This window comes from Ambystoma mexicanum, chromosome 1p (genome assembly GCF_040938575.1).
Source record: "Ambystoma mexicanum isolate Mex_15411 chromosome 1p, UKY_AmexF1_1, whole genome shotgun sequence".
In the NCBI taxonomy this organism is placed as follows: domain Eukaryota; kingdom Metazoa; phylum Chordata; class Amphibia; order Caudata; family Ambystomatidae; genus Ambystoma; species Ambystoma mexicanum.
In genome coordinates, this window is record NC_090921.1 from 598,442,749 (window position 1) to 598,469,183 (window position 26,435).

A 26,435-nucleotide genomic window follows, 5' to 3' on the forward strand; every position below is an offset into this window, starting at 1 on the left:
GATACAGGGCATTCTGGAATTTTGTTACCATCTGCTGAATGTGTTAAGCTCTCACCTCGGGAGGCAAGGCTTTCCCCAAGGAAGTGTCCAGGATTGCTTCAATGAGTTGGAGTCTTTGGAATGGTAACATATGGGACTTCTTGTAATTGAGGGAGAAGCCCAGTCTGTGAAGGGAGTGGCAGGTTACGCTGAGATGTTCCAGGGCTTGTTCAGGAGAACGTGCCATGATCAGCCAAACGTCCAGGTAGGGGTACATGTGAATCCCCCCACTCCTGAGACTTACTGCCACTACCGCCACCAAATTGGTGAACACCCTCGGGCGGACGTCAGCCTGAATGGCAGAACTCAAAATTGATAATGAGAACAGCCAAACGGGAACCTCAGGTACTTTCTGTGCTCGAGATGGATTGGCACATGAAAGTAAGCATTCTGAAGGTCCAATGATACCAACCAGTCTTGGAGTGGAGAGCCTAAAGGATCTGAAAAAGGGTTACCATCCTTTCTGAGGAACTTGTTCAAGTTTCTTAAGTCCAAGATGGGTTTCAATCATCAGTCCTTCTTTGGGATCAGAAAATAGGGGTAATACCAACCCTTGTCCCTCTCCGCGACAAGTACATTTTCTATTGCACCTTTCTCTAGCAAGGTTAAAATGTCCTGCACAAGGAGCGGATCCAGAATTTTGACAGAGTTGGGTCCTGGTGGATGATCCCGTCGGCCTTCTTTGAAAAAGAAGGCAGTAACCCTGAGCTACCGTTTCCAGTGCCCAAGCATCTCAAGTAATGCCCTGCCATTCATTCAGATGCTAAGAGATTCGACCTCCCAACGGGGTCTTGTGGGTCAAGGCCTCAGAGTGGATAGAGGCAGCTGCAGCAGCGGCTGAGGGTAAAGATGCCACTGCTAGGGCCGATTTAGCACAACCTCCCTCGTCCACCACGAGGGAATATGTTTTGTCCCCTATGTCCAGCCTGTCCCCTTCCTCTTCCAAATGAGGAATAGAAACAAAAATGACAACCCCTCCAGGAAGATGAGCCTGAATAGGGCTGTTGGTGAGGTTGTAGAATGGAGGCGCTAAGCGATTTAGCCGCCGCCTTGGAGCTCTGCACCTTCTCCAGACTCATCCGCCTTGCTGCCGAACAACCTCGAGCCATCAAAGGGCATATTGAGTAGTCGGGCTTGCACATCCGGTGCAAACCTGCGCAGTACGGTGCTAGAAGCCACGGATCTGATGTCATCAGTATCCAGTCCTGATTGGGGACATTCTCCCATTGCCTTCTTTCCATCCTTAACTATATTCAGGAAGCTGTCTTTTTCTTCGCCTTCAAGGATGTGATCAGCTGCCATGGCAATACAGTCCCATGGGGTGTAAGTGACCTTGAAAGGGTGCATGTAACATTAGCAGACTTCAAGGCCATACTGCCTGATGTAAAAATCGTACAAGCCCAGGCATCTACCCTCTTGTCGTCTCTATCCGGGGGAATAGAGGGAGAAGAATATTGCCTGGTCGATGTGGCGGCCTGAACCACCAAGCTCTCAGGTGTGGGGTGCTTGGTTAGATACTCTATCATTGCTAGAAGTCCTGTATTTCCAGCAAAGTTCCTGTACACAGCACGTCCAGATTCTGGAATTTCCCAATTTGCTGTGACCTTCCTCTGAAGGGCTGCATGAAAGGGTAAAACTGGGTCCTTCTGAGGGCCTTGGTTCAGGATATCGGTCATATTCTGTTCATAGGCAGGTGAAGCACTGCTCCAGCCCAAATATTCTGTTATCCTATTCATGAAGCTGCTATACGTGGAATCTACATATTCAGATGTGTCATGCCTGCCAAATTTTGACCTCTGGCAAAGTGTCAATACCACTAGTCGACTGGAGGCAATCAGAGATCACCAATTTTGGATTCCTCATTAATAAGCTCCTCAGGAGCTTTTTTGAGTACCATATTACAACCCAAAGGGTGGGGATCCTCTTCAGAGGCCTGTTCTTCCTCATAAACTGAGGCCATAGACTTGAAAGTCTTTCTTTGGAGTAGGTTTATAAACCTTTTCAGGAATGGACAAAGGCCTCGATCACGGCGAGTAACAGTCGACTGAGTCGACGATGGCTTCGCCAGTGGTGTTGAGGACTTCGACAATGGCGCTGGTTTGCTCAGCACTACCTTCGACTTTTGGCATCGACAGGCTTGACTCTGATGGAGTTGACAAAGTCGTCAAATGCGTAGACTATTTGATCTTCTTCAGAGGTATTGGAGAAGGACTCGGTTCTTGAGTTGAAACCCTCAACGATTTCTCGTCAGGCCGAGAATAATCACCGGCTTAACGCTCCTCTTTGAAGTGGTAATCTTTCACTTCCCCAAGTCGTCCAAAGGAGCGACTGTGGCATGGCCTTTGCGTGATTCCTTTGAAGGGGTTGAGGGCGCATTCTCGAATATACACATTTCAATATTAAACGCATCCCACTTTCTAGGGGAATCTGATTTGGTTGAGCACCAGATTACCTTGGTTGAGGAATCAGAAGAAGAGGGAGACCTATGGCGTCTTTGAAGGCAAAGACTGCCTCGATCGACTCTCCAGACTTTTTATCCCTCTTCGAAGAAGGCTTCGGCGCCAGTTTACTTCTGCGCTCCCTGAGAGCTTTTTCTGTCATGGCCTGAAAGGACCAGCAGTAATCGGTACGGTGCCCGGAGCCCAGACACCACAGGCAGACATAGTGAGGGTTGGTAACGGACATCCTCGACCCGCAGTTGTAGCATTTCTTTTAAGGATTTATCCTGAATTTTGGGGTCGAAGGAGTTGAAGATGAAGACATTTTCTTGATAAAAATCAAAGCGCGCCATTAAACACTTGGAGCAAAAGCATAACTGAAGCCAATGGGCAATGCACGCACTATTTGTTACCAACAATGACGTTGTGTTCGATGGAGGCCCTCGAAGGACATCGACATGACGGCTTCGCGTACATCTCCTTCTGGCGAGAATTATTTTTCCTGAAGCAGCAGATCTGACAATATGAAATATCATAGATCAGGAATACGTGGGAGAACACAATCCAATCGAAGTGTGATTCGTTGCTCATGACTTATTTCCTCTTTTGTATATACTACTTTGATGTTAGATTGTTTTTTATTATATAAGGTCAATTAAATTTGAAATTATTTGATCTTTATTCACACTTTATAGGTTTGTGTTTGACTGTTTAAATTGCGTCCACAATTGGAAAATGATTGAGATATATCTTTTGTGTTGAGATTGGGTTATTGCTAGTACACTAAAGAAACGTACTGCAAATACCAAAAGGAATTTCGTCAAATAATTGCATCAATCATCCATGGTGGGACAGTTGTGTGTTCTGCATTGTTACTTCCAGTCCCCACCGGAGGTGGGATATCGCCCTTGTTGGACAACATAGAAGACTCTACTGGAGCCAGGCAGGAATGGAGACCACCTTGTTTAGGAGGATGGAAACAAGAATTCAGTTTGAAGCCAGGATTATCAGAGTGCGACATCTGCAACATGGCCACGGGTGCTGGCAGATCACAAGACGCCATCAAGCCCAAAAGACGAAAGAACCAGCATTCTGTGGTTTGAGTATGAGACAGGAACAGGGCTGAAGTCTCCAGGACATCCTTTACTCTTGTTTCTGAAGGAAGGACTCTGTTAAATGATGAATCCCAAAAAAAGCCCATTAACTCCAGCATCTGCACTGGAATGAGGGTGGATTTCTTTACATTGACCAGCAGGCCCAGCAAATACATCAGGTTGAGAAGGAACTATAGATGGTAAGAAGCTTGACGTGGGGACTGTGCTCTGACTACCCAGTCATCCAAATAGAGATCTAAATGGATAGCTTTCAGGTGAAGTAAGGTTGTCACCACTGCCATGAGCTTGGTGAAGAACCCGCATGGCAGAAATGAGGCTCAAGGTCAAGACTTTGTACTGATAATGGTCGTGGTCTAAGGAAATCCAGATAACAGTGATGCAGAGGCCAAATGAAGATGCGTAAATATGCGTTGGAGCAAGTAAAGATTGATGGGGAATAGGTCTAGTACCGTCTAAAGGCCAGCCTTTTCTTAGGAACAGTAAATAACTTAATAAAAACCCTGCCCTTCCTCTGATGGAGGAACTATTGCTTGATTGAGACATTTGTAGGCGCAACGTTCGCCCAAAGGATTATTTCAATAGCAATAGTTGTGCATCTTCTGAGAGTGTCTGACCCTCTTTGTAGGTGGGGGCAGATGAGGGTTGAGGAAGTGAGACAGGAGACAGCCCCTGTATTCCATCGATGGGGACTATCTTTCATTGGTTATGCGTTTCCATAGTGCAAGATAATGCACACTTCTTCCAACCAGTGAGCTGTGGATCAGTATCATTATGCACTTTGTGGGATACTTACATCTGCTGAAGATTTTGCCGTTTGGGCACAGTGTTGCTTTTCATATAGCTCTTCGTCTGTAGTAGGGCTAAAGAGCTCCACTGCATAAAACTGCAGATCCAGGATTAGCTCCTGCACGCCGGGTTGGCTTTTGGTGGGTTTGAGCATCACTTGCTGATAAGAAACACAGGGCCCAAACCCTGACAGCGCTGTCTAGGTGGTGATAGGAGACCGCCATGAGGTTCTGTGCTACTTGGCAAGCTTCTGTCAAGACTGAGTGCAACCCAGCTTAAAATTCAGGAGAAACAAGGAAGTTGCAGTCACCCAGCTCTCTTCAGATCTTAAGGTTGGAAGCCATTGTGACTGCTTCCCCGTTGGCCTGCCTGAAGCTCAGGGAAGAGTTTATCTAGGTGGCTGTCCTTGCGCCCAAGAAGACAGAGGAGAGGTAGAAGGGGATGCATGGTTTGTACGGGAGTAGCAGCCACCACTATCATGAAATTAACGAGAGGCTCATCATTCACATCCAGAAGGGGCCTGTATCTCATGATCACCCTTTTTGCAACTGGCAACACAAAATCTGGTTTTGACAGATGCATGGATTCCAACACATCAGGTTCAGGAAATATGCCAGAACTATGTCCTTTTCCTTGAGAGGACTGAGAAAATGACTTCTTGGTTTCACTTTGGATTTTCTGGTACCGGATTCCCCCAAGTACTCCATAGGGCTTTGCACACTCTCATAGAATACTTTAATGGACATGTTTTCTGACATACCATCCTGGTCATCCACTGGCTCATCAGGGCGTCTGGGGGGTAGAACTGGAGAACAAGTTACTTACCAACTGTAACGTTCTTTCGACTGGATGTTCCTCCCACGTATTCCTCATCTTATGATATTTGTATCCTGCCAGCTTCGATGCCTCGAAAAAAAAAAAAATATTCGGCAAAGTGGGCTGTGCACAAAGTCATGGTGTTGATTTCCCCCGACGGGCTCTGTACCGTATCAACGTTACCATCAGTACAAATAGCTCGAGCCGCGCCAGTTGGCTTCAGTTCTGTTTTTTCGAGGAAATATTCAAGGAACACCCAGGCGTGCCTCATGAGTGATACTCATCGTGAGAGTAAAGTGTAAGAAACGTAAACTGTACTGCGGGATAGGATGGGAGGGGCGATGAAGAATACGTGGGAGGAACATCCAGTCGAAAGAACGTTACAGTTGGTAAGTAACTTGTTCTTCGAATGGATTGTGTCCTCCCACGTATTCCTCATCTTATGATAGACTCCCATAGCAGTGGTCATTTTGGGGGCGAGAACTAGTTATTGTTCTCATGGACAGAATGAAGTACCGCCTTGGCATATAAACCCTCATTTGAGGAAGACGCATCTAAGCAATAATGCTTGATGAAGGTATGCATTGATGCCTATGTTGCAGCTGAACAAATATCTGCTGCAGGGACTCCCCTCTTCAGAGCCACAGAAGTAGCCATCCCCCTAATGGAATGGGCCCGAAGTCCATCTGGGGGATCCTTCCCCACCAATCTGTAGCACTCAATTATAGCCAGAATGATCCAGCGGGATATGGTTTGTTTGGTCACCCCAAAACCCAATTTATGACCTGTATAACCTACAAAAAGTTGGTCATCTTGACGTAATCTTGACATTCTTGAAATGTAAAAACTGAGAGCCCTTTTAGGGTCCAGTCTATGAAAACTCTCCTCTTTGCCCAAATGAGGAGGAGGATAGAATGTTGGTAGAATGATTTTTTTTGTGACAAATGGAAGTCAAACTACCTTTGGTAAGAAAGATGGTTTAACTTTAAGCACTAGCTTGTCCTTGTAAAACGTAGTATATGGGGGTTTACATGAGAGCCTGTAGTTCACTAACCCTGCGGGCTGATGTTAAGGCTACAAGAAGGACAGTCCTCAATGTGAGAAGCCTCAAGGGACAAGAATGCAGAGGCTCAAAAGGTATACAAGTTAGAAACTTAAGTACTAGATGTAAATCTCAAGTTGGGACATGAAAAGGTGCTGGAGGGTATATATTAGTAAGCCCTTTCAGGAATTGAATTATCAATGGAATTTTGAAGTAAGATACCTCTTCCAAGGAGTACTTGATAATGGACAGCACAGCTAGATATCCTTTAATTCTTCCGATCTGGGGCCCCAGATTGGCTAGATGCAATAGGAAAGAGAGCAACATTGGGGTGCCACATTGAAAAGGGTCCACATCCTTATCTTTGCACCAGTTACTGAACTTGTTCCAACGACATTGGTACAAAGATTTTGTTGCTGGCCTTCTGGCCGAAAGCAAAATCTCCATTACGTCATCCGGAAGATCCCAATACTTGTATCTCAACCTCTCAGAAACCATGCGTGAAGGTTGACTGTCTTGACCTCTGGATGGAGAACCCAACCTTCCTCTTGCGAGAGAAGATCCTCTCTTTGCGGAAGATGTATTGGAGGGCAGATGGACATGTCCAGAAGGTCCGGGTACCACGTCCTTCTGGCCCACTCCAGGGCAACTAGGATCATGGTTTTACTGAACTTTCTCAACCTCCTGATTACTTGAGGAATCACGGGGACTGGAGGAAACGCGTACAGAAGTAGAAACTTCCAGTCCATCACAAATGCATCTCCTAGAGCTCGGAGGAAATTCCGTTGAGCAGTACTGTTCGCATTTCCGATTTATCGTGGTCGCGAACAGATCCACTTGAGGGGTTCCCCAAAGGGCCAAGATCTCCAAAAGGACTTGCTGAGCTAGCTCTCACTCGTGGGAGACTGCTTTGCCTGCTCAGAGAGTCTGCCGCCGTGTTCTCCTCTCTGGCTAGGTGAACTGCCGATGGAGAGATTCCCTCTCGTATTGCCCTGAGCCAGATTTGCACTGCTTCTCTGCATAGTGGTAGTGGCCCTACGCCTCCTCTCTTGTTGAGGTACTACATGGCCACCGTGTTGTCAGTCATTATCAGGACATTCTTTCCCTGTACAGAGGGTAGGAAGGCCTTCAGCGCTAGTCTGATTGCCATCAGCTCCAACAGGTTGATGTGTAGATTGGACTCCGATGGACACCAACGACCGCCGATTGTCAGATCGTGGTATGGGCTCCCCACCCCGTGAGTGAGGCGTCCGTTACTACTGTCATCTCCGGCCATGGTTGCCAAAAAGATTCTCCCTTGAGGATGTTATTGCCAGCCCACCATAGTAGATCCTGAGCAACTGCGCTCCGACATACTCCCCGAGAACTGGGACCACGGAGTTCTGAGGGCCCATTGAAGGGATCTCATTCTCAATCTGGCCTCTGGCACCAGCAAAATGCAGGATGCCACGAGGCTGAGCAACCTCAGAAAATCAAAGGCAGATTCTGGGCATTCTGGAACTTTACCATCTGCAGAATGTGGGAGGCGAGGCTTTGCCTGAAGAAGTATCCAAAACTGCTCCGATAAACTGGAGCTTTTGGAATGGTATCATGCGAGACTTCTGCAAATTGAGGGAGAAGCCTAGTTTGTGAAGGAAGTGACCGGTGAGAGACAGATGTTTGAGCTTGTTCGGGAGAACGTGATCTGATCAACCAATCGTCCAGTTAGGGATAGGGGTGAAACCCCCTCTGCTGAGACTCGCTGCTACAACCGCCATCAGTTTGGTGAAAACCCTTGGGCGGAGGGGTCAGCCCGAACGGCAGAACTCGAAACTGATAGCGAGAACTGCCAACTGCGAACCTCAGGTACTTTCTGTGCTTGGGATGGATTGGCACATGAAAGTAAGCATCCTGAAGGTCCAATGACACCAACCAGTCCTGGAGTTGGAGAGCCTGAAGGATCTGAGAAAGGGTTACCATCTTCATTCCTGAGGAACTTGTTCAAGTTTCTCAAGTCCAAGATGGGTCTCAAACCTCCGTCCTTTGGGATGAGAAAGTAAGGGGAGTACCAATCCGTGTTCCTCTCCGCTACAGGTACATGTTCTATTACACCTTTCTCTAGCAGGGTTAACATTTCCTACAACAGAAGCGGGTCTGGAATTTTGACAGAGTTGGTTACTGGTGGATGGTCCCAAGGCATTTTTAGGAAAGGAAGGCAGTAAACTTGAGCTACTGTCTCCAGTGCCCAAGGATCCGAAGTAATGCCCTGCCATTCTTTCAGAAACTGAGAGATTCTGCCTCCCACTGGGGTTTCGTGTGATAAGGCCTCAGTTATTTGGAGGCGGCTGCAGGAGCGGCTGAGGGCAAAGATGCCGTTCCTGAGGTTGGATTTGCAGTCTTTCCTCGTCCACCACAAGCAACATTTCTCTTGCCTCTTTGAAAGGCCTGTCCTCTTCCTCTACCAAAAGAGGAGTAGTACTGAAAAGAACGACCCCTCCAGGAAGATGAGTCCAAATAGGGTTTCTGAGGCTGTCACATGGAAGCACTAAGAGATTTAGCTGCAGCTTTTGAGGTTTGTAGTTTTTCTAGGCTTTCATCAACCTTACTACCAAACAGCCTCAAGCCTTCAAAAGGCATGTGGAGAAGTCTGGCCTGCACATCTGGTGCGAACCCAGACTTCCTCAACCACGCAAATCTGCGTAGCACTGTGCTTGCAGCCATGGATTTGCTGATACTTTCAGCAGTATCCAGTCCAGACTGGAGACATTCCCCCATTGCCTCCTTTCCGTCTTTGACAATATTCTGGAAGCCTTCCCTTTCCTCGCCTTCCGGGATATGTTCAGCCACCCCCAAAATGCAGTCCCACAGGGTATGGGTGAACCTGGCCAGGGTACAGGTGACATTAGTTGACTTAGTTGACTTTAGAGCCATGCTGCCCGAAGTAAAAACTTTACGGACCCAAGCATCAAACTTCTTATCCTCTTTATCCGGAGGGATAGCTGGATATGCAGTCTGTCTTGAGGTTGTTGCAGCTTGAATAACTAGACTTTCTGGAGTAGGATGCCTGTTTATATACTCAGGATCAGAACTAGAACTTCTATACTTCTTAGGGAAATTACTGTTTATTGCAGCAATGTTGTCAGGAGCTTACCAGTTCTTTTCTCTGAAGTGCCCCATGGAAGGGGAGAAATGGATCCTTCTGGGGGCCCCGATCTAGTATGTCAGTCATATCATCCTGATCAAAAGTGGGGGAGGCTCTACCCCAGCCCATGTATTCCACCACTCTATTCATTAAACTCCTCTACCCTGAATCTACATGTTCTGCAGGGTCAGGTTTTGCAAACTCTAGCTCAGGTGACGTATCAATGCCACTAGCAGAGTGAAGAGTGTCACACAGGTCTCATTTTCGATTCTGGATCGATTAATTCTTCTGGGACCCCTCTAGTACCATATTGTACGCCAAAAGGAGAAACCTTATTTTCAGAGCCACTTTCTTCAAATATAGAAGACAGATTTAAAGAAGTCTGATTTTGGTAAAGGAGTAAATCTCCTGTCTTGTTCATAAGTTTTGGTCGAAGGAATCAAAGGAACCTTCAATTGTATCGAGTCTTCGAGGACACAGACGGTGTCTTCGATAAAGGCATCGGAGACGCTTTAGGCTTTGATGTCGAAGCCGTCGGCGAAGTCGCAGATGTTTTCAATGACTTCTGTTTTTTATATGGTGTTGGGAAACACTAGATTCGAGGAATCTTCGACGACTTGGCGTCGACTCGAGTTTTACGAGTTTCACCCATACTACTGGGTTTTACCACAGTACTTCCTGACTTCCCTGTGCCGTCCGATGGAGCGAACGGGGTCTGGCTCTTTTGAGACGTCTTTGAGGGGGTCGAGGCTGCATTCTCAAAGACCTCCATCATCTTCCTTCTAAAATCCTCCCATTTTCTTGGTGAATCCGACTTAGTCGGGCATCATACCAATTCGGTAGATGTATCGGATGATGAAGAGGGAGATCTATGGCTCCTTTTAACTCTTTTTGAAGAGGAAGATGAAGAGCGCCTTGATCTACTACGAGATCGGGATCTCTTACAGTTTCTATGACGATCCGATTCTTCTGAATCGCTCTATTTTTTATGTCTTTAAGACAAGGCCTTTGAGGAGGCCTTAGAAGCTTCCCACCCCACCGCCAGATTACCTTTCCTCTCACGAACGGCCTTCTCTGTCATCGGCTGACAGGAGCCACAGTCGCCGGTTCGATGGTCTGACCTAGGCACCAGAGACAAATGCGGTGAGGATCTGTGATCAACATCTTCGAACCGCAGTCGATACATTTTTTGAACCCTGTCTTGGGTGTAGAAGGGGTAGATGAAGACGACATTTTCTGAAGAAAATTTCGAAGTGTGCCGTTTGAGAACAAAGCAATCGGAAAAACGGAAATGAAGCCAACGGGCGCGGCACAAGCTATTTGTACTGATGGTGACATTGACACAGTACAGAGCCCGTCGAGGGACAGCGACGCCATGATACCTTGCACAGTGCCCTCTGCCAACATTTTTTTTCTGAAGCAGTAAAGCTGGCAGGATACGAATATCATAAGATGAGGAATACATGGAAGGACGCAATCCATTTAAAAGATCTTTTGCAAGAGAAAGGGAAGGAACATTGGGTGGAGCATCTGTGTCCCCCGTGGTGGTGCCTCTGCAGTAATGTCTGGGGTGCGTTGGGATTAGTTTTGTGCTGCCACTGGTTAAATTGGGCCAATCACTTCCTTCAAGAATGACTTAAAATACTGCCTTATCGGTCCCGAGGGCATCAAGTCTTGAAATCGCTCTTGCAGCGAAATGGACTGTGGAAGAAGCACGGGAGGCGAGGTTCAGGGTGTGGCCACACTATGCGCATGTGGACCCTTACACACTCTAAATTCTTAAAGGGGAAGCATGCTTGAGATCGGTATGGCTCCGATAGCCTGCCACCTGACCCCCCCCCCTCCCACCTAGCTCTGCGGGAACACCCGTTATTATGGAGGAAATGGGGCAGGGCTTAGGAGTACATGTGTTTTAGAACGGCAGTCATATATACCTTAGTCAACAGGGAGATGGGCAAAATGGTTGTGGCTGGCATAGGTATATGGGGCAGGAGATGTCCAAGTACAAGATTAGGCAACAGTGAAACCAAGTCAGAGTAAAGTGCGTTGGAATACATTTAAATGTATGATATTGCAGCTATTTTACACCTACCCATTCATCCTCTTCAGATTGGTTTGTAATCCAACCTCTTTTGCCCAGGATGCCACTTTTCTCCTGACGGTTGAAGACTTTGCACCAACCTCTTTCATTTTTTCCTGCATCTTTTCCCACACTCGAGGAACTCCCATAAATGCTGTTGGTCTCACCTCACGGAGAGTATGTGCCAAGGAACCCTACAAAGAAACATTTTAGGTTAAGCAATTATCTTATAAACTGACCTGTGGCAAAAACTATCCTCAGCATTAAATATTAACAAACTGTAGGTGTTGTATTATGCACCAATCTTATGCTGTCTCTCTCTCACTATGTGCTCTCTATCTCACTCTCTTTCTACGTGGGTAAGTGTCACATTGTCAAGTGCGCATTTCTTAAAGTCATCCCATGCTTCTCTCCCCCCCCTCCCGGTAAAGAACGCTATTTTTTGAGAAAAATAGAACTGCACTTACATTGTAAACTGTCTTTAAAAAAAATGCAATGTTCATGTCGAATGATCACCTCCAGTATATATTTTAGTCATAATAAGGTCACACTTGTCTCCAGGAGCAAAGTCTTAACATAGCCCAGAATAAAACATTTTCTGATGGGTTTATCTTTCGAAAAAATCCTACTGGAAAGTGGAACTGGACACATGGTAACAGTGAAGGTCTTAGTATGCTTTGCATAATATCAAAGAGCATTTTGGCAATATAAGAATGACCACATATATTTGACAAATATGTCCATGATAAAAAGGGCTGTATGCTTAAATCACTTGGTGAAAAATGCACACTGGCCTTGGTGCTCATTTTATTTTTTACACCACTGACCCTAATTAACAAATTACTTGCACAGGATAATTCTTTCTGTTGGATAGCTCTTGCCACGGATTCCTCATCTTAAACTATTCACTCACCAGCTAGCATCGAAACGTTTGTTACCCACCGGTCAGAGGTGTGTACCTGAGTGTCTACCGAGTGCACTGGTCCGCTCCTCGGCTTGAAAAGTTATGCTGCCTCTGGTACAAATAAGATGCACAATGGCCTGTGAACTCAGTTCCATCCTTTTATTTTGTAATTAATGTGCTTTTTTAGTATATAACAAACGTTTTACACATAATTCACCTTGCATCAAACTGGTTCACAAATCTTTAACTGCTGACAGCGACTTCCCTTTCCTCCAAATCATCTTATATTTAATTACCACCTTTCCAAATATCACTTTGATTGCTCACATATTGTCTTTATGAAATCTTCATCTAAAACTATCTAAAAAATTGACTCCTGCACAAACTCGTGCTGGTTTATGTCCAAGTAGAAACAATCCACCATTCATCTGGAGACAATGTGGTTGCATTTTTAACATGATCCATAAGAAAATGTGTGCATTTCCATTAATGCAGGGCATTCCATAAACAAGTGTTTAGTTGTCTCCACCTTTTCAGAGATTTTGCAGAACCGACACAGCATCATTACAGTTCTCACTTTTCTGTGCAAATAAACGTTCTTTTGTTGGATAAAGATTTAATTTCAGTCGGAGGAACTGATTGCTGTGGCATCTACTCGGAAATCTCTTCAGATAGTTCAGGGTTGTATTTAATGATCGCACTTTATATCCCAAATCTAACATGGATTTATACTGGTTTCTCTGGTCTTGGGAGTCTGTCCAAACTTCTTTTTTAGCCTTTTGTTTAAAATCGCACAAGGATTGGATAAGAAACATTCTACTGTGGCGTTCAAACGCTCAAGATGAAGCCGCTTATCGTGCCAATGTTTGTAGCAGCACAGGATATGGCCCGATATCTGTGGGTTGTAAAATTAGTTATGGGGTTACTAGATCCACTAGCATAACTTTTTGTAGGAAAGATCTACTTCGACGATTGAGCGCAGAGATTGCAGTCCCAGTTTCATTCTGATCGCTGCCATTGGTAAGCTTTTAGTAGTTCAATATTTGTTTCCAAAGTTTTCCCCCCACCCATAGGTTAAGATTGGCACCACCTTTTCTTTACAGAACACAATCAGTGGGATCATGGTGAACTTTCTGTATCTTGCATGTAATATTGTACCTTGCAGAGTACTAGCATTTTGATTTTTAGCTTGAAGTTCAACCAGCCTGGCTTTTTCTCCCACGTTTTTATTGAATCAAATCCCCAGGATCGAGTAACTGGTGAATCTTTTTTTTATTCATGCTCTATTTTCCAATGGAAATGTCTTCCTCTTGCTGCCAGCTTGAGCACAAAGGCAATTATTTTGGATTTCTCTGTGTTTATTGCCAGGTCGTTGATCGTGTATTGTCGAAGCGTATTCAGCAGTCGTTGCAGTCCAAGTTGGGTTTGTGATAGCAGCACCAAGTCATCCGCGTAAATCATTGATGCCATTGCTTGGTTGTTGAACTTTGGCGGATCAGTTTTTATTTCCAATGCTCTTGGCAAGTCTGCTAAGTGCAACTCAAATAGTGTTGCGGCCAGCGGACATCTTTGTTTTATGCCTCGCTTGAACTTTATATCACTTGAAAGTTGGCCCTTATTATGCAATCTAATACATACCGTAGTGTTTGTGTGGAAGGCTTTAATTGCACATAGCAATTCAGATGGGCAACCCCATTTTTGAAGTTTAGCCCCTAATTTCTGCCGATTCACACTGTTGAAAGCTTGTCTAAGATCGATAAATCCCAGAAACAAGTTTTTTTTAAAGAGCGTGTAGTTTTAGTACATTCAAGAGGAAAAGATTGAGATCTGTCCCCAGACCTTTTGTGAAACCCGTTTGTCTTGATCGATATCTGCTTCAGTTGCCCATTTTGTCAATCTTTTTTGGAGATTCGAAGCAAATAATTTGCCAATTATGTCTAATAACGCAATTGGCCTATAGTTTGCCGGATTTGAAAATTGGCACCACAATTGCAGTAGTCTAAGACTTTGGTAATTCACCACTGCCAGTAATGTCCCGGAATAGGGAGGTGATAAAGATGGTCCACTTTTCAGCATCTTTCATTAGGATGTTTGTTAGTCTGTCTGTTCCTGCTGCATTGGACTGATTTAGCTTACATATGGCTTCTTTAATCTCATTACGGAGGTGCAAACGCCACGAATTAGAGTGTTTTTGATTTTAACACTGGATCCCATCCAGTCAGCAAACACTGGAGAAATGATCGATCCAGCATTGTTCTGCTACACCGCTACTCAGATTGGCATGTTGGCTGAACGTGGTTTTATTTATTATTGCCCATATGTCTTTGGCTTTTGGATCACAGATCGCTTTGAGTATCATCTCGGCTTGCTCTTGCTCGCGCTGCAACTTGATGCCGATTAGCCAGTTTTTATAGCGTTGGTTTCTTTTCTTCAACTCTGCTTTTACAGAGATGCCACTGGGGTCCTTTTTTGTTTAATATCCACTCGCAGCCTTTTTCACTGCTCAATCAATGCAGGACTAGACTGATGCTCTGGCTGCATAAATGGTCGTCTAAATCCGGTTTTTACTACTTTAAAGGCTGTGAGCAGGGCATGATAACTTAAACCAAGTTTGTGAGCATGATGCATCTCCAAGTATTAGTCATTAAGGAGAAGGGCTTTTGTTATTTTCAGACGAATACCTCCTTGATTAGCTAGGATGTTTATCTACGGTTTATGTAGAGTAGATGCTGCATATTTCAATTTCCATGTAAGCATCAGGGCATCATGATCACCATTTTGTTGTCTCATAATTTCAAGTCGTTCTATGCTGTGACAGAACTTGTTGGATGACCATATGTAGTCAATTGTTGATGCAAGATTATTGCCTCTCCAGGTCGGTTTTCCTGGCACATCTCACATCTCCATCTAACATGTAGCAGTTCCTGATTTTTTATTCTACATTTGATTTCTTTTATTTCAATCTGTTATTTTTTTTATTGTAGTTGTTAGGGAGAATTCTCTGTTTAGGCTGAATTTCCTAACCTAGTGAGTCCCCCAGCAGCTTTGCTGGATTTTTGGGGTCTTATTTTTTTCTCCTGCCAAGAGTGAGACTCTTTTACCCTCACTCTTGGGCATGATTTCAGTGTGTTTCTTTGAATCTAGAAGTGTTTAATGGGCTATGGGGTCTTTTACTCTTTAGGGCTTCATGCGTTTTTGTGATGTGTGTTACACAGCACCCTCAGTGCAGTGACACAGGGGTGTCAAAGTGACCCCCCAGTATAGACTCCATACCCTGGGACTGACTACTGTCTCCCAGGGCATGTAAATTCACCATTGACTTTACTAGTCTTAAATTCTGAACAGAACCAGTACAAACCATCATATTGTGGACGTACTGGCTGGGGCAATTCAATTGCCCCGGGGGTCTGTTAGTCGAGGGGGCACGTCTCGGTCCCCCCTGATCGAGTTTTGGCTGGTGGCAGTGGATACTACTTTTTATATTCAACCGCAAATATTTTCCTATGGGATTTCCCATTGTTTTAGGCTACTATCTTGAATTATTTACAGTAGCCTCGAACATACCGCCGGTTTATTTAATTAATATTAATTCTCCGGTTGGTATTTTTTGCCAAAACTTGATTCTAAAATGGCGTTTGTTTTCCCTTCTGTGACTCCAACCCAAGTCGAGCCCTTTGTTCCACTTTTTGGCAGGCTTCTCCACAGAAGCCCTCCAAAGTGTTGCCACTCTGTCTGGGGTACTTAGGAGGGGTGGAGGGGAATTTAGGCACCCTGGACTGAGTTGCCTGGGCAACTCAAGTCGCACTCCGTCCTGATTGGCCCAAGTGGTGAGCCAGCCGGCTCACCACTTAGCATGTTTGAGTGACAGCTAGGCTGAGTGAATGGGGGTTTGCTGCCTAAAAGCAGGGCTTTGGGGACTGGAACTTCAGAAGTCGCCACAGGACCTAAGAATCCGACTAGGGAGAAGCTGAGCCGACCTGCCATGACACCACTACCGGTGGAGCCCTGCTGGACCGTCTCACCACTTTTCCCAACGACAGAGGAGATCTCCCGCCGGAGAGTCTTCTTCCTTTAACTGGTGGGGATAACCAGTTTCACCGTCTTTTCGCTTCCCCGACGTATCTTGTGGCCACCTTGCCCGTGCCAAGCACCCCGGCAACCGGGATGCCACGTTTTACCACGACCGCGAGACAAAGGTACCACCTTTAACCGGAAAACTCCGCGGCTGGTTTCTGCCCTGGTAGTGCAACGACCTTCATCTTTCCTCCAAGTCGAGATCTTCTCTTCCCCTGGATGACGACGCAACTTCCACCCACTACCAGGAACAACTGCCACCGCTGGAGGACCCGTCCCACTTAAGGTACCGTGTCCCGCCTGGCTTCCCTTGCTACGACTGTACGGGGTAGATTTAGCCTCCGGCTTTCAAACCTGGGTTAGCCTGGGACACCCTGGCTAAACTTTTCTAAGCCTCTCTAAACTCTTTCCTGAACCCTCTGCAAGACTTACTAAGCCTAGTGTAATCTTGGGCGCATTTGTGCTCCGCTCTCTCTAAGAGGGGGCCCAGCCTTTGGACTTTGGCTCACCAGTGACTTTTCGCTCATAATAGTAACTGTGTGTAGGAGATGTTACAATAAGAGTGCTGGAGTGTTTCAACTGTGTGTTTTTAAATAAATAATTATATACTTTGATACCAAAGCTCTGGTCAGTGTTTGCTTGTATTATTGTATCTAAGTGCCTATTGAGTATACTTTGCATACTGCCTAACTCTTCTTGAGGGAAGTCTGACTGCTCAGCCACAACTACCAGGTAAATCTGGGTGGTACAGACTGCTACCAAGTGGGTTTACTGCCAACACCTGTAGTCTTAAATCTTTTGCAGTGGTCCCTAAGGGAACTGCACAGGTTTCTGCCTAACAGTAGTGAGTTGCCTTCTTTATCTAAACATCTCACGTTTAGATCACCACAAACTAAGAAATGTGGGTTCGACAGGGTTGCGAACGCCTAGTCGAAAATTTCGAATACAGTATAAAGAAATTTAGTTGCAGAAATCATTGCAGAATTCCTGTAGAGATTTAGGACTACTGCATCCGAAGGAAAATTCTCTCCAGTGGACATGCGTTTCAAAATAGTCCACTGAATGAAAGAAATTGGATTGCAAGTTTTGATTACTTGAAAACATTGTCCATTGACCCCTTAGGTGCCAAGGACGAGATACCTCGTCCTTTTTTGCACTAAAGTGTAATCCGGGCCAGGGGTCGGATTTCCTTCAGCTTTACGTTAGCGCGCATTAGGCACATCGACATGAAACAAAGTAAATTTCACCGCTGCTGCAGTGAAAAGAGAAGGCAAGTTCCCTTCTCATTTCTCCCTCGATGTCCGGCATTATTGATCTGTCTCCCCTTTCCAACACCACCTTCTTTGAAGCATTGCTGGGCGTGGATCAATCCGCGCCCAGCAATGCCACTAGACCACCAGGGATCTGTTTTTAAAGTGGGGGGTCAGGGGACCGCTTACTATGTAAGCGCCCCTCTCCCTCCCAAAGCATGGGGCATCACTTTTTGCCTACCCTGGGGGCATGGGCACACTAATGTGAGACTTTTTACTAAACACGATGCTCTACGCCAGAATCCTGGTCTAAGTGGTTTATCTAAAAATTGTATTGCAGCACCAGTAAAAAGCATATTCCTTACTTGCAAAGTCTTCCCACCTATTCCTCTGTGGTTTTGACATTGAAAGATTCCATGTAGCTGTGCGGGCTTCGTTGTCTTTCGTCTACAACTGAAGTACATTCCAGTAAGATGCCTCGTTGATTCCATCTGATTCTCTCGCTGGCAATGTCTATAGAGCCCTTAGTTGGTTCCTCTTTTCCCTCTATTAGGTTTGTATTCGTGCGTTGGATAGGCGCCAAGCCGAATTTTCATCAACCTCCCTCGAAAATATTTTGAAGGAAATTTTGTCATTTAATTGGGGACAGTTTCTTTTACGATGTTCGTTTGACATATTTATGTGGGACTTGAGTGATAGTTTTGCTTCCCTGGTTTGTATCCAGTCTTGTCTCTTTAGTTTTTCCTTTACACGGTTTGGATTGGCCATCAGCTCATCAATTGTTGAATCAAGCTCATGCAAATATTTCATCCACTCCTCTTTCCAGGTGTATAGTATGATTGCACTTTTTCCTTGCGCTTCCTTCGCTAAAATTTTGTAACCAACCACCATATTTTCTACATAGATTTTTCTTGAGAGCCAGAGATTTCCATTTAATTTTTGACTGGAGGGATTCAAGTGCTAGTTACGCTCTTATCGCAACAATTGTTATGCATATCGGCAGTTTCAGGATTGATTTCCAGAATAGAATTTCAAGTTTTGCCCAGATTGGCCATGACAGGTTCAACCCAGCCTCACTCCCATAAGATAAAGTTGCAATCACTTTTTTGCATATAAAACATTTGCACTAGCAGAAGAGAACATTTCACAAATCTTCCATTCAGTATCGAGCCTTGGGAGCAGAACATCCTTGCTTTAGAACAAAGCTCAGCCAACCAGTCTTTCTCAGCAATTGAGTTATTGAATCAAATTCCCATATAACGATGATTTTGATTTGTCAATGTTGATCACCAAGTTGTTTAACGTCATAAGTTTGCAACTTATTTAATAGACGGAGGCCAATATGGGTTTCATCTATGATGACTGTCATCTGCATAGCAGATCGAGATTTCTTGCTCGTTAGTTTTAGGAGGGGAATGTCTTGGGTCTCTTAGAGCCTCTGGGAGATCCGCAATGTACAGCTTAAAAAGAGTTGCGGCTAGGGGACAGCCTTGTTTGACCCCTTTTTTGATGGATAATTATGCTGATAGTGTACCCTCATTAGAGATTCTTATTTGAGTAGAGGTATTTTGATGTAGGGCTCTTATAGGCTGCAAAAGTTGTTCTGGCACGTCCAATTGTTCAATTTTGCCTAAAGTTAATTGCGATTTACTCCGTCAAAAGCGTGACTTAAATCTATAAAGGCTAGATGTAATCTCCTTTTGTTCCTGATTGTATTTGATTTTAGCATTGACAGAATAAAGAGGTTTAGTTCCGTGCCAGTTCCCTTAGTGAATCCAGTTCGGCGGGGATCTATGAGGATATTTGTTTCCGCCCAGTCTGTTCGTCCTCGCTGCAGGTCCAAAGCAAATCATTTCCCTATGGTTGATAATAGGGAAATGGGCCGGTAATGTTTTGGGTCATCCCGTTGCTCTTTCTTGAAGATTGTGACCGTTCTACTTTTAGTGCAGACTTCAGGGATTTGCTTTTTTTATTTTTCAATTGTTTTGAATATCATGGTGATCATCTCTGCCCATTTAGCTGGATCATATTTTAAATGCAAGTTCGTTAAGCCGCCCGGCCCTGCCGCAGGGGAGTCTTATTTTTTTTATAGTTTGCTCGTTTGTTGTTCGTCCATAATAGTTTTCCAGGGATGGTTGGTGCCAATCGCGTTCTCTTCTTGCAACGTCTCTAGGTTTCCAAATACTTGTGTAATGTTTCGTCCAATCGAGTTCTGAGACTCCACTTATGAGAGGTTTCTGCTGGTTTAGAGTTAAATTGTTATGGCCCATATTTCTCTTGTAGTTGCCCGTGTTAGGATATGTAGCATCTTTTCCCCTTGCTCCTGGTCTCTCCATTGCTTGAATCCGATAACAAAAATGTAAAAAATTACAAGAATTGGCTTTTTTGTCTTATTTGGGTCACTCCATGACCAGTTTCCTTGATTTGCCATACTCGTCTTAGTGGTTTCATTCTTTCATCCACTTGTACGCTACACTAATGTTTTTAGTTATGTGATGACAACTTTAAGCCGGATTCTTTCATTTCGTAGATTTTTAGCTGCGCATCATAAGCTACCTCTTCGTTAGTGCTGGTCGTTTTAATTTTATATTTGTTATGGTCTTTAGGTCACTTTTCGTTAACCTTAACCGGTTGCCCGTTGGATGCAATTCAATGTTAATGCTTTTTTTGATCGGTCAACTTTGCTTTCGTAGATAAGCTTCATTTTAAGATGTTATGGTCACGGTCATCTTGTGATAGCACTTCAAAACTGATTAACTTGTGAAGATTGGTTTTTGAAATCCAAATGTAGTCAATTGTAAAGCTGGAGACTCCAGTTTTCCAGGTTGCCTTTAGCGGAATGTCGCCATTTACTTGGCCGCTTAGCATAAATAGCTTGTTCTCATTTACCATCGGTACCCATTTTGCTGCATCTGTGTTATCCAAATTTAGGAGATCCAAGATTGAATTTCCTTGTTTATTAAGGCATTTGATGTTCAGATCTCCACATATGACCATGTTTAGTTGAGGATTCTTTCCCGATTCGGATTTTATGACTTGTACAATTTTACCGACAGCCTCGATGTCTCGATGTCTTGATTCGCACTGGATTCCAGTAGATGTTTATCATCAAAGTTCTTTCCTGTGTAGTGGGATCTTGTGCATTTGCTTCAATTAGTGCCCATTCAATATATCGATTAAGATTCCCTTTTTTGAGGATTGATGTACCTGGTTAATGTCTTAGCAACATCAAAAGGCCTGCAAAAGGTCTTCCATTTTTGCCTTTCGATGCTGGATTTATATGAATGTCATAATTTTTGCAAGTTTGTAAATCTTGGAGCCAAGTTTCTTGTAAGCAGATTATAGATGCTAGCCTAAAGTGGGGTTTCTCTTTGTTCACCAGGTTTTTCAAACCCCTCATATTCCATGAAATTACTATGTCCTTGTTAGGAAGAATTCTCAGAAATGTGCTAATTCCTCTCTACCTTAGAGACCCCAAGCAACTTTTCTGGATTTTAAGGACTTGAATTTTTAACCTGGAGAGACCGAGACCCGTTTTCCCCACTCTCTCATGTATTTGTCATGATTTGAACACTGTTTCTCTTGGTTGTGGAGTCTGACAAACTCCATAGGCATCATCTTTTACATTGCATCACACAGCAGCTTCAGTGCAGTGGTACAGGGAAGTCTTTGATTTCCCAAGGTTTAAATACCTTCGTGTGTGCTGGGTCTAGAAAGTTAAAAATGTAAGTAATGTCAATTTCACACTGAAGCGTGGAGTACAAATCTGAAGATGGCTGCCAGAGGCGGGGCTTAGGGAGAGGACTGTCATTGGGTGGGGGCAGTATGAATACAGTGTATTTCTATTCTACACCAAATACAGGGATTGGTGTAGAATAGAAATACAGTTTTAAAGTGAAAGTGAAACTTTTCTTTTCAGGAGGATTCCAAGCCTGACCGGCAATATTCATGACCATGTGAATCCATGCCAGACGTCATGCTGGAAAACTTATTCTTTATTTTGGGATTTTGCACATTATTACAAGGAATCTGGAGAGGAAGGCTTTCAGTGGAACTGTGAACATTGTCCACTTGAAACCTTTTTTCGTTGGATGAAACATTTGTGCACATTGAGAATCAGAGACGATGCCCTTTACACAGAGTTGGCTTTAGAGTTCGAGGGCCAACAAAAATAGGATTCCTGACACAGGACATATTTTGCTTTGGACACCTTGACAAAGGACAGACCCAGTAGTTTTGGTTGATGTAGGGAAATGCCTCAGATTAGATAGGGAGGCATTTTCCAACCCCTCCGACCCCCATTTGTTTCAATAAAAGTTCATAACCAAAAACCTTGAGTCCTGTGTATGTCCGCGTCTCATTCATTGCTCCTCACAGAAATGAAGCCTGTTCCAAATAAGATCGGTTTAACAATCACTGTACTTTGTCGCTTTGATCCGTGTTGTCATAAAATGAGAGCCATTAACAGATAATATAGTATGCACACTCATTTTGGTAAAGCAAAGAATTTGTAAAGATTATGAAATAGAAATTAACCCCTTTTATAGTTTCTCTAGCTTTGTTTTCTGCATAGAACAAAATGTAGTTTAAACACATCTAGCTTTAAGTCTGCGCCCTTCTCCTGTCACTTACAGTGCACACGTTTCAACCAAGGCAATATCTGAATGCACATATGTGAAATGCATCCAAAGTTCATCATCAACCCTGTCCAAGTGAACAGGAAAGTTTGACATGTGTGGCTTGCGAGTTGTTCAAAACACAGTTATATTTATGCCGTTTATGACAGAGCTCCATTCTTATCTGTGTTAGTAACTTGCTCCAGAGTCAGGGTGCATCGAATGAAAAGGCATGTTTAATCTTTTCTTCCCGCTTTTCTTTCAACATGGCGATGTTGTGGCTGCTAGTGGTGCAGTGGCTTCAGGAGATGGTGAGCTTCTCGCCGAAGTAGAGTGTAGTTTGGTTATTAATGCTTTATAGGTGATGCGGACTGTTTTGAACATGTTTTCTTGAAGGGGTAGCGAGTACAGCTCCATGGGGATGTGGTCGAATTTTCTTAGTCCTGTGAGAAGTTGTGCTGGGCAGCTTTCAAGGCACCGGCGACATCTGGACTACTGCAAGTAAGGTGTTGCCACAATACTTGGGAGAGGACCTGGACTCAACTGTTCTGAGTCTTAGGGCAGTGATGAAAGGCTTGACTTTGCGGAGGAGCAGACTAAGTGCAAGCTGCTACCATGCTCCATGGGTCTTCTTAGCAATAAGTATTTTGAATGAGGTCACAGTTGCTAGCAAAGCTGTGTTGAGTTTGTACTTGTTGAGAGTTGAGGCATGAATCTGTTGAGCCTCATGTCAGTCAGCCAATTCTGGACCAGGGAAAGCCTGGTGGGATTTTCTAGGAGAATCAATTCAGTCTTTGTAGGTTTGAGCTTCTGGTAGGCACTGGACATCCAAGATTTGATGAGGGACAGTGTTTGAGCGGATTAAGGTTGTTGATGCGATCGATCTTTAGGTAAGGCTGTGTGCCATCAGCATATTGGTGTATTATGATTTCAGTACTGGAGAGGCGCTGACCCCAGAGGTTACATGCAGAGGTTGACGATGACCGGGGCCAGCTGGAACCTTTACAGGACAATGCTGGGATCTGTTGTGGTCCATCTAGGCGAGTTGGTCTCTGTTAAAGAAGTATGAGACAAACCACTGCAGGACAGTTCCATTGAAACCCAAATGCGTGGCAAGCGTGTTGACTAAGACAGCAGAGAGGTTGAGAACCAGGAGGTAGCATGGATTCCCCGTGTCAAGGATATGTAGAGCATCAATAACTTGGGTGGTGTATTACAACACAGTGACTGACCATACAAGGTCACTTGCTTGAAGACGGTTTGCCCATTTACAGGGACCTCCGGTACAGTCCCTGAGTGAAGTTGGAAACACATAGACCTTGTGGGAATCTCAAGTGGCAAGAAACACTGAGAAGCAAGCTGCAAGGCCAGGTTTAGTTTAATTGGAGGGGCTTTTTGGCAAACCCTCAGAAATCCAGGAAACATATTAGAATGTACCAGCTTTGACTTGAAGCCTCTGAAAAACCACAGGTCTGAAAAGATCTCATTCACAACATTAAAAGGTGCTTAAACTGAAACCAAGTGCCACAGAAAGCACAGATCCCAGGTAACAAACATTCCAGACAAAAAGCATGAGGTACCAGGCCTGGATCTGACGTTTGCAGGGACTACACAAAGGGATAGCCTTACTTTACGAGGCAAGAGGCAGAGGAGAAACATGCAGAGTTTTCATTGGAGAAAATCAAGAGGGACACATGAAAAGAAAACTCATATTTCAGAGCTGCCTGATCCCGCTTGTAAGGAGAAAAGAATTGATGGGACCACGCCGTTGAGCAGAGTCAGCAAAAACATAGTTTTTTCCTGTACAGAAGGCTCAGTTTCTGCCTCTGTTCCAGTTATCCCAAGAGTATGGAGAAAAGGGGCCCAGATGTAGTATTAGTACCCGGTGAGGGGGGTAGGTAGGGTTGGGTGGCTACGTCAAAGCCCTTGCTTTGCTTGGGCTAGTAACCTTCGCCCAGGGGGCATTACCTGATCGGTAATGCCACCCCCCCGGGTTTTATTGCTTCAGTGATCCAATCAAATTCCAAGTATAGATTTTCATTTTTAATTCACCCGGGCACAATGAGGTTTCCCATACATCTGTTCCTGAAGGGGAGTGATGGGAATTTTGCAAAAAACCCTCTCATGTAACTGTTTCTATACGTAACAGATTGGGGTAATGAGATGCTTTTTATTTAGTGGGCTGGGGAACATTTTGACAACTGTAAAAAACAATGTTTTTCCTGAAAACATATGCAAAGTTAAATATTATTATTATGACAAAAATATATCAAACAGTTTTCTGGGTATAATTAGTTTACCTTTAGGGCGTCCGGCTGTGCAAAGTATGTTGCACCACCAAATTTCATTGGGAGCCAAACATCTATCATCTGTGCTGCAATATGGCTGAGAGGTAGGTAGCTGACAACAATCTCTTGCTGATCAGTAGCTTCTTTAAGATGCACAGTTTTTCCAGCAGCTGCTGCCGTCCAGGTTATCTGAATAAAAAAATAAATGTAGTTATTCACTGCTTCTGTTATCTTTCTACAGTGCACGTTTGCAACGTAATTATACTTTACAAAACCATAAAACTACATACAATACAGTAGAAAAAGAAAATCAGCTAGCCTTGGGATGCCAGCACAGTAAAATCCAAGTCTAGGACAGCTTTTGAAGGTCAGAGATCAGCAGTGTATGCAAATATCCAGCTACAAAATATTCCAGCTCCAAAGACCCATCATTCTGAAAGCACAACGGCCGTAACAGACCTTTAAAAAACAAAGAATAGGCAAAAGAGTCAAGTTACTACCCACATTCAACATCTAGTGGAAGCTGCAGAGTATTATAATATTTGCTTTTTGAAACTCAAAAAGGGACATCGACAGGGCGTGCCAGTAATACTATCCTTAGTGCGACGTCTACTGTACCCATGGTCCTTCACACCTCGAGGTCCCTCAGATTGTTGTGTGTCTGACATAAGGTAGCATGAAGTGAAGGGTGAGTAAAGATGTAATAAAGCAGATGAAGCAGTTAAGCTAGAGAAACATCTATGCGCCTTCTACTCCACAGGGGAGGAAGGGTGGGCGCATGTGAATCCAAGCAGATACAAGAATCAGAAGAACAAGTTACTTTCTTACCTGGTAACGTTCTTTCGAAGGGATTGTCCGACGACATATTCCATATCTATGACATGTAATCACCACAGCTGTGCTGCTTCGGAAACTTTTTTCGGCGTCTGCGTCCTGCGTCGATGCGCCGTCGAGGACCTCGTCCGACGTCATCCGATGTGATAAGTAGGACGCACGACGCCCGTAGCCTCAGTTGTAGTTTTTTCCACCAGAACGTGTGACATTAGTCAACTGCCAGTCAGACACAAAGCCTTGCGGAACGTAAGCTGCAATCGCAAAAGAAATTCTGCAGCGGGGAAGGCAGGGAGGGAGCGATCTGGAATACGTCGTCGGACCATCCCATCGAAAGAACGTTACCAGGTAAGAAAGTAACTTGTTCTTCGAGGGGATTGGGTCCTCCGACGTATTCCATATCTATGACAGACTCCCAAAGCAGTACCAGAGCAAGGAGGAGGGAAAGAATTTAGAATCAAAATTTAGAATTGCCAATCAAATAGCAGAGCAAAGGATCGCCTTGCCAAAGGCCAGATCCTGTCCTCGGATGGAATCGATGGAATAGTGACGTACACATGTATGTACTGAAGCCCAGGTGGCTGCATCACAGATGTTGCGAATAGGAACACCCCTCTGCAGGGCAGTAGATGCAGCCATACCCCTGGTAGAATGGGCCCGCAAGCCAGCCGGTGGGTCCTTACCCGCTAAGCGGTAACACTCCGAGATGGCCAAAATAATCCAGCGAGACAAAGTCTGTTTCGTCACAGCTTGTCCCAAACGCTTTCCAGCGTAACCAATAAAGAGTTGATCGTCCACTCTGACCCGGGACATGCGTGAAACATAAAAGCTTAAAGCTCTCCTAGGATCAAGCCTATGGAGCCTCTCCTCTTCCTTACCAGGATGCAGAGGAGGATAGAATGCCGGAACCACCACCTTCTGGGCCAAATGAAATTCCGTCACTACCTTCGGAAGAAAAGAAGGACAAACTCTAAGGACAACCCTGTCCTTGTGAAATACAGTGAAGGGTGGCTTAACTGAAAATGCCTGTAACTC

General features: G+C 44.6%; 1 protein-coding gene across 3 annotated transcripts in view; it reads right to left on the reverse strand.

Annotated features, from left to right (window-relative positions):
• ACSBG2 (acyl-CoA synthetase bubblegum family member 2) overlaps positions 1-26,435 on the reverse strand; it is an 811,342-nt gene that overhangs the window by 210,889 nt on the left and 574,018 nt on the right. For all 3 annotated transcript variants that reach the window (XM_069649557.1, XM_069649556.1, XM_069649555.1), the window contains exons 9-10: positions 24,582-24,758; positions 11,450-11,631 (exon numbers count right to left, since the gene is read on the reverse strand). In XM_069649557.1, coding sequence (XP_069505658.1) covers positions 11,450-11,631; positions 24,582-24,758 — 359 coding nt within the window. The remainder of the gene's footprint in view (positions 1-11,449; positions 11,632-24,581; positions 24,759-26,435) is intronic.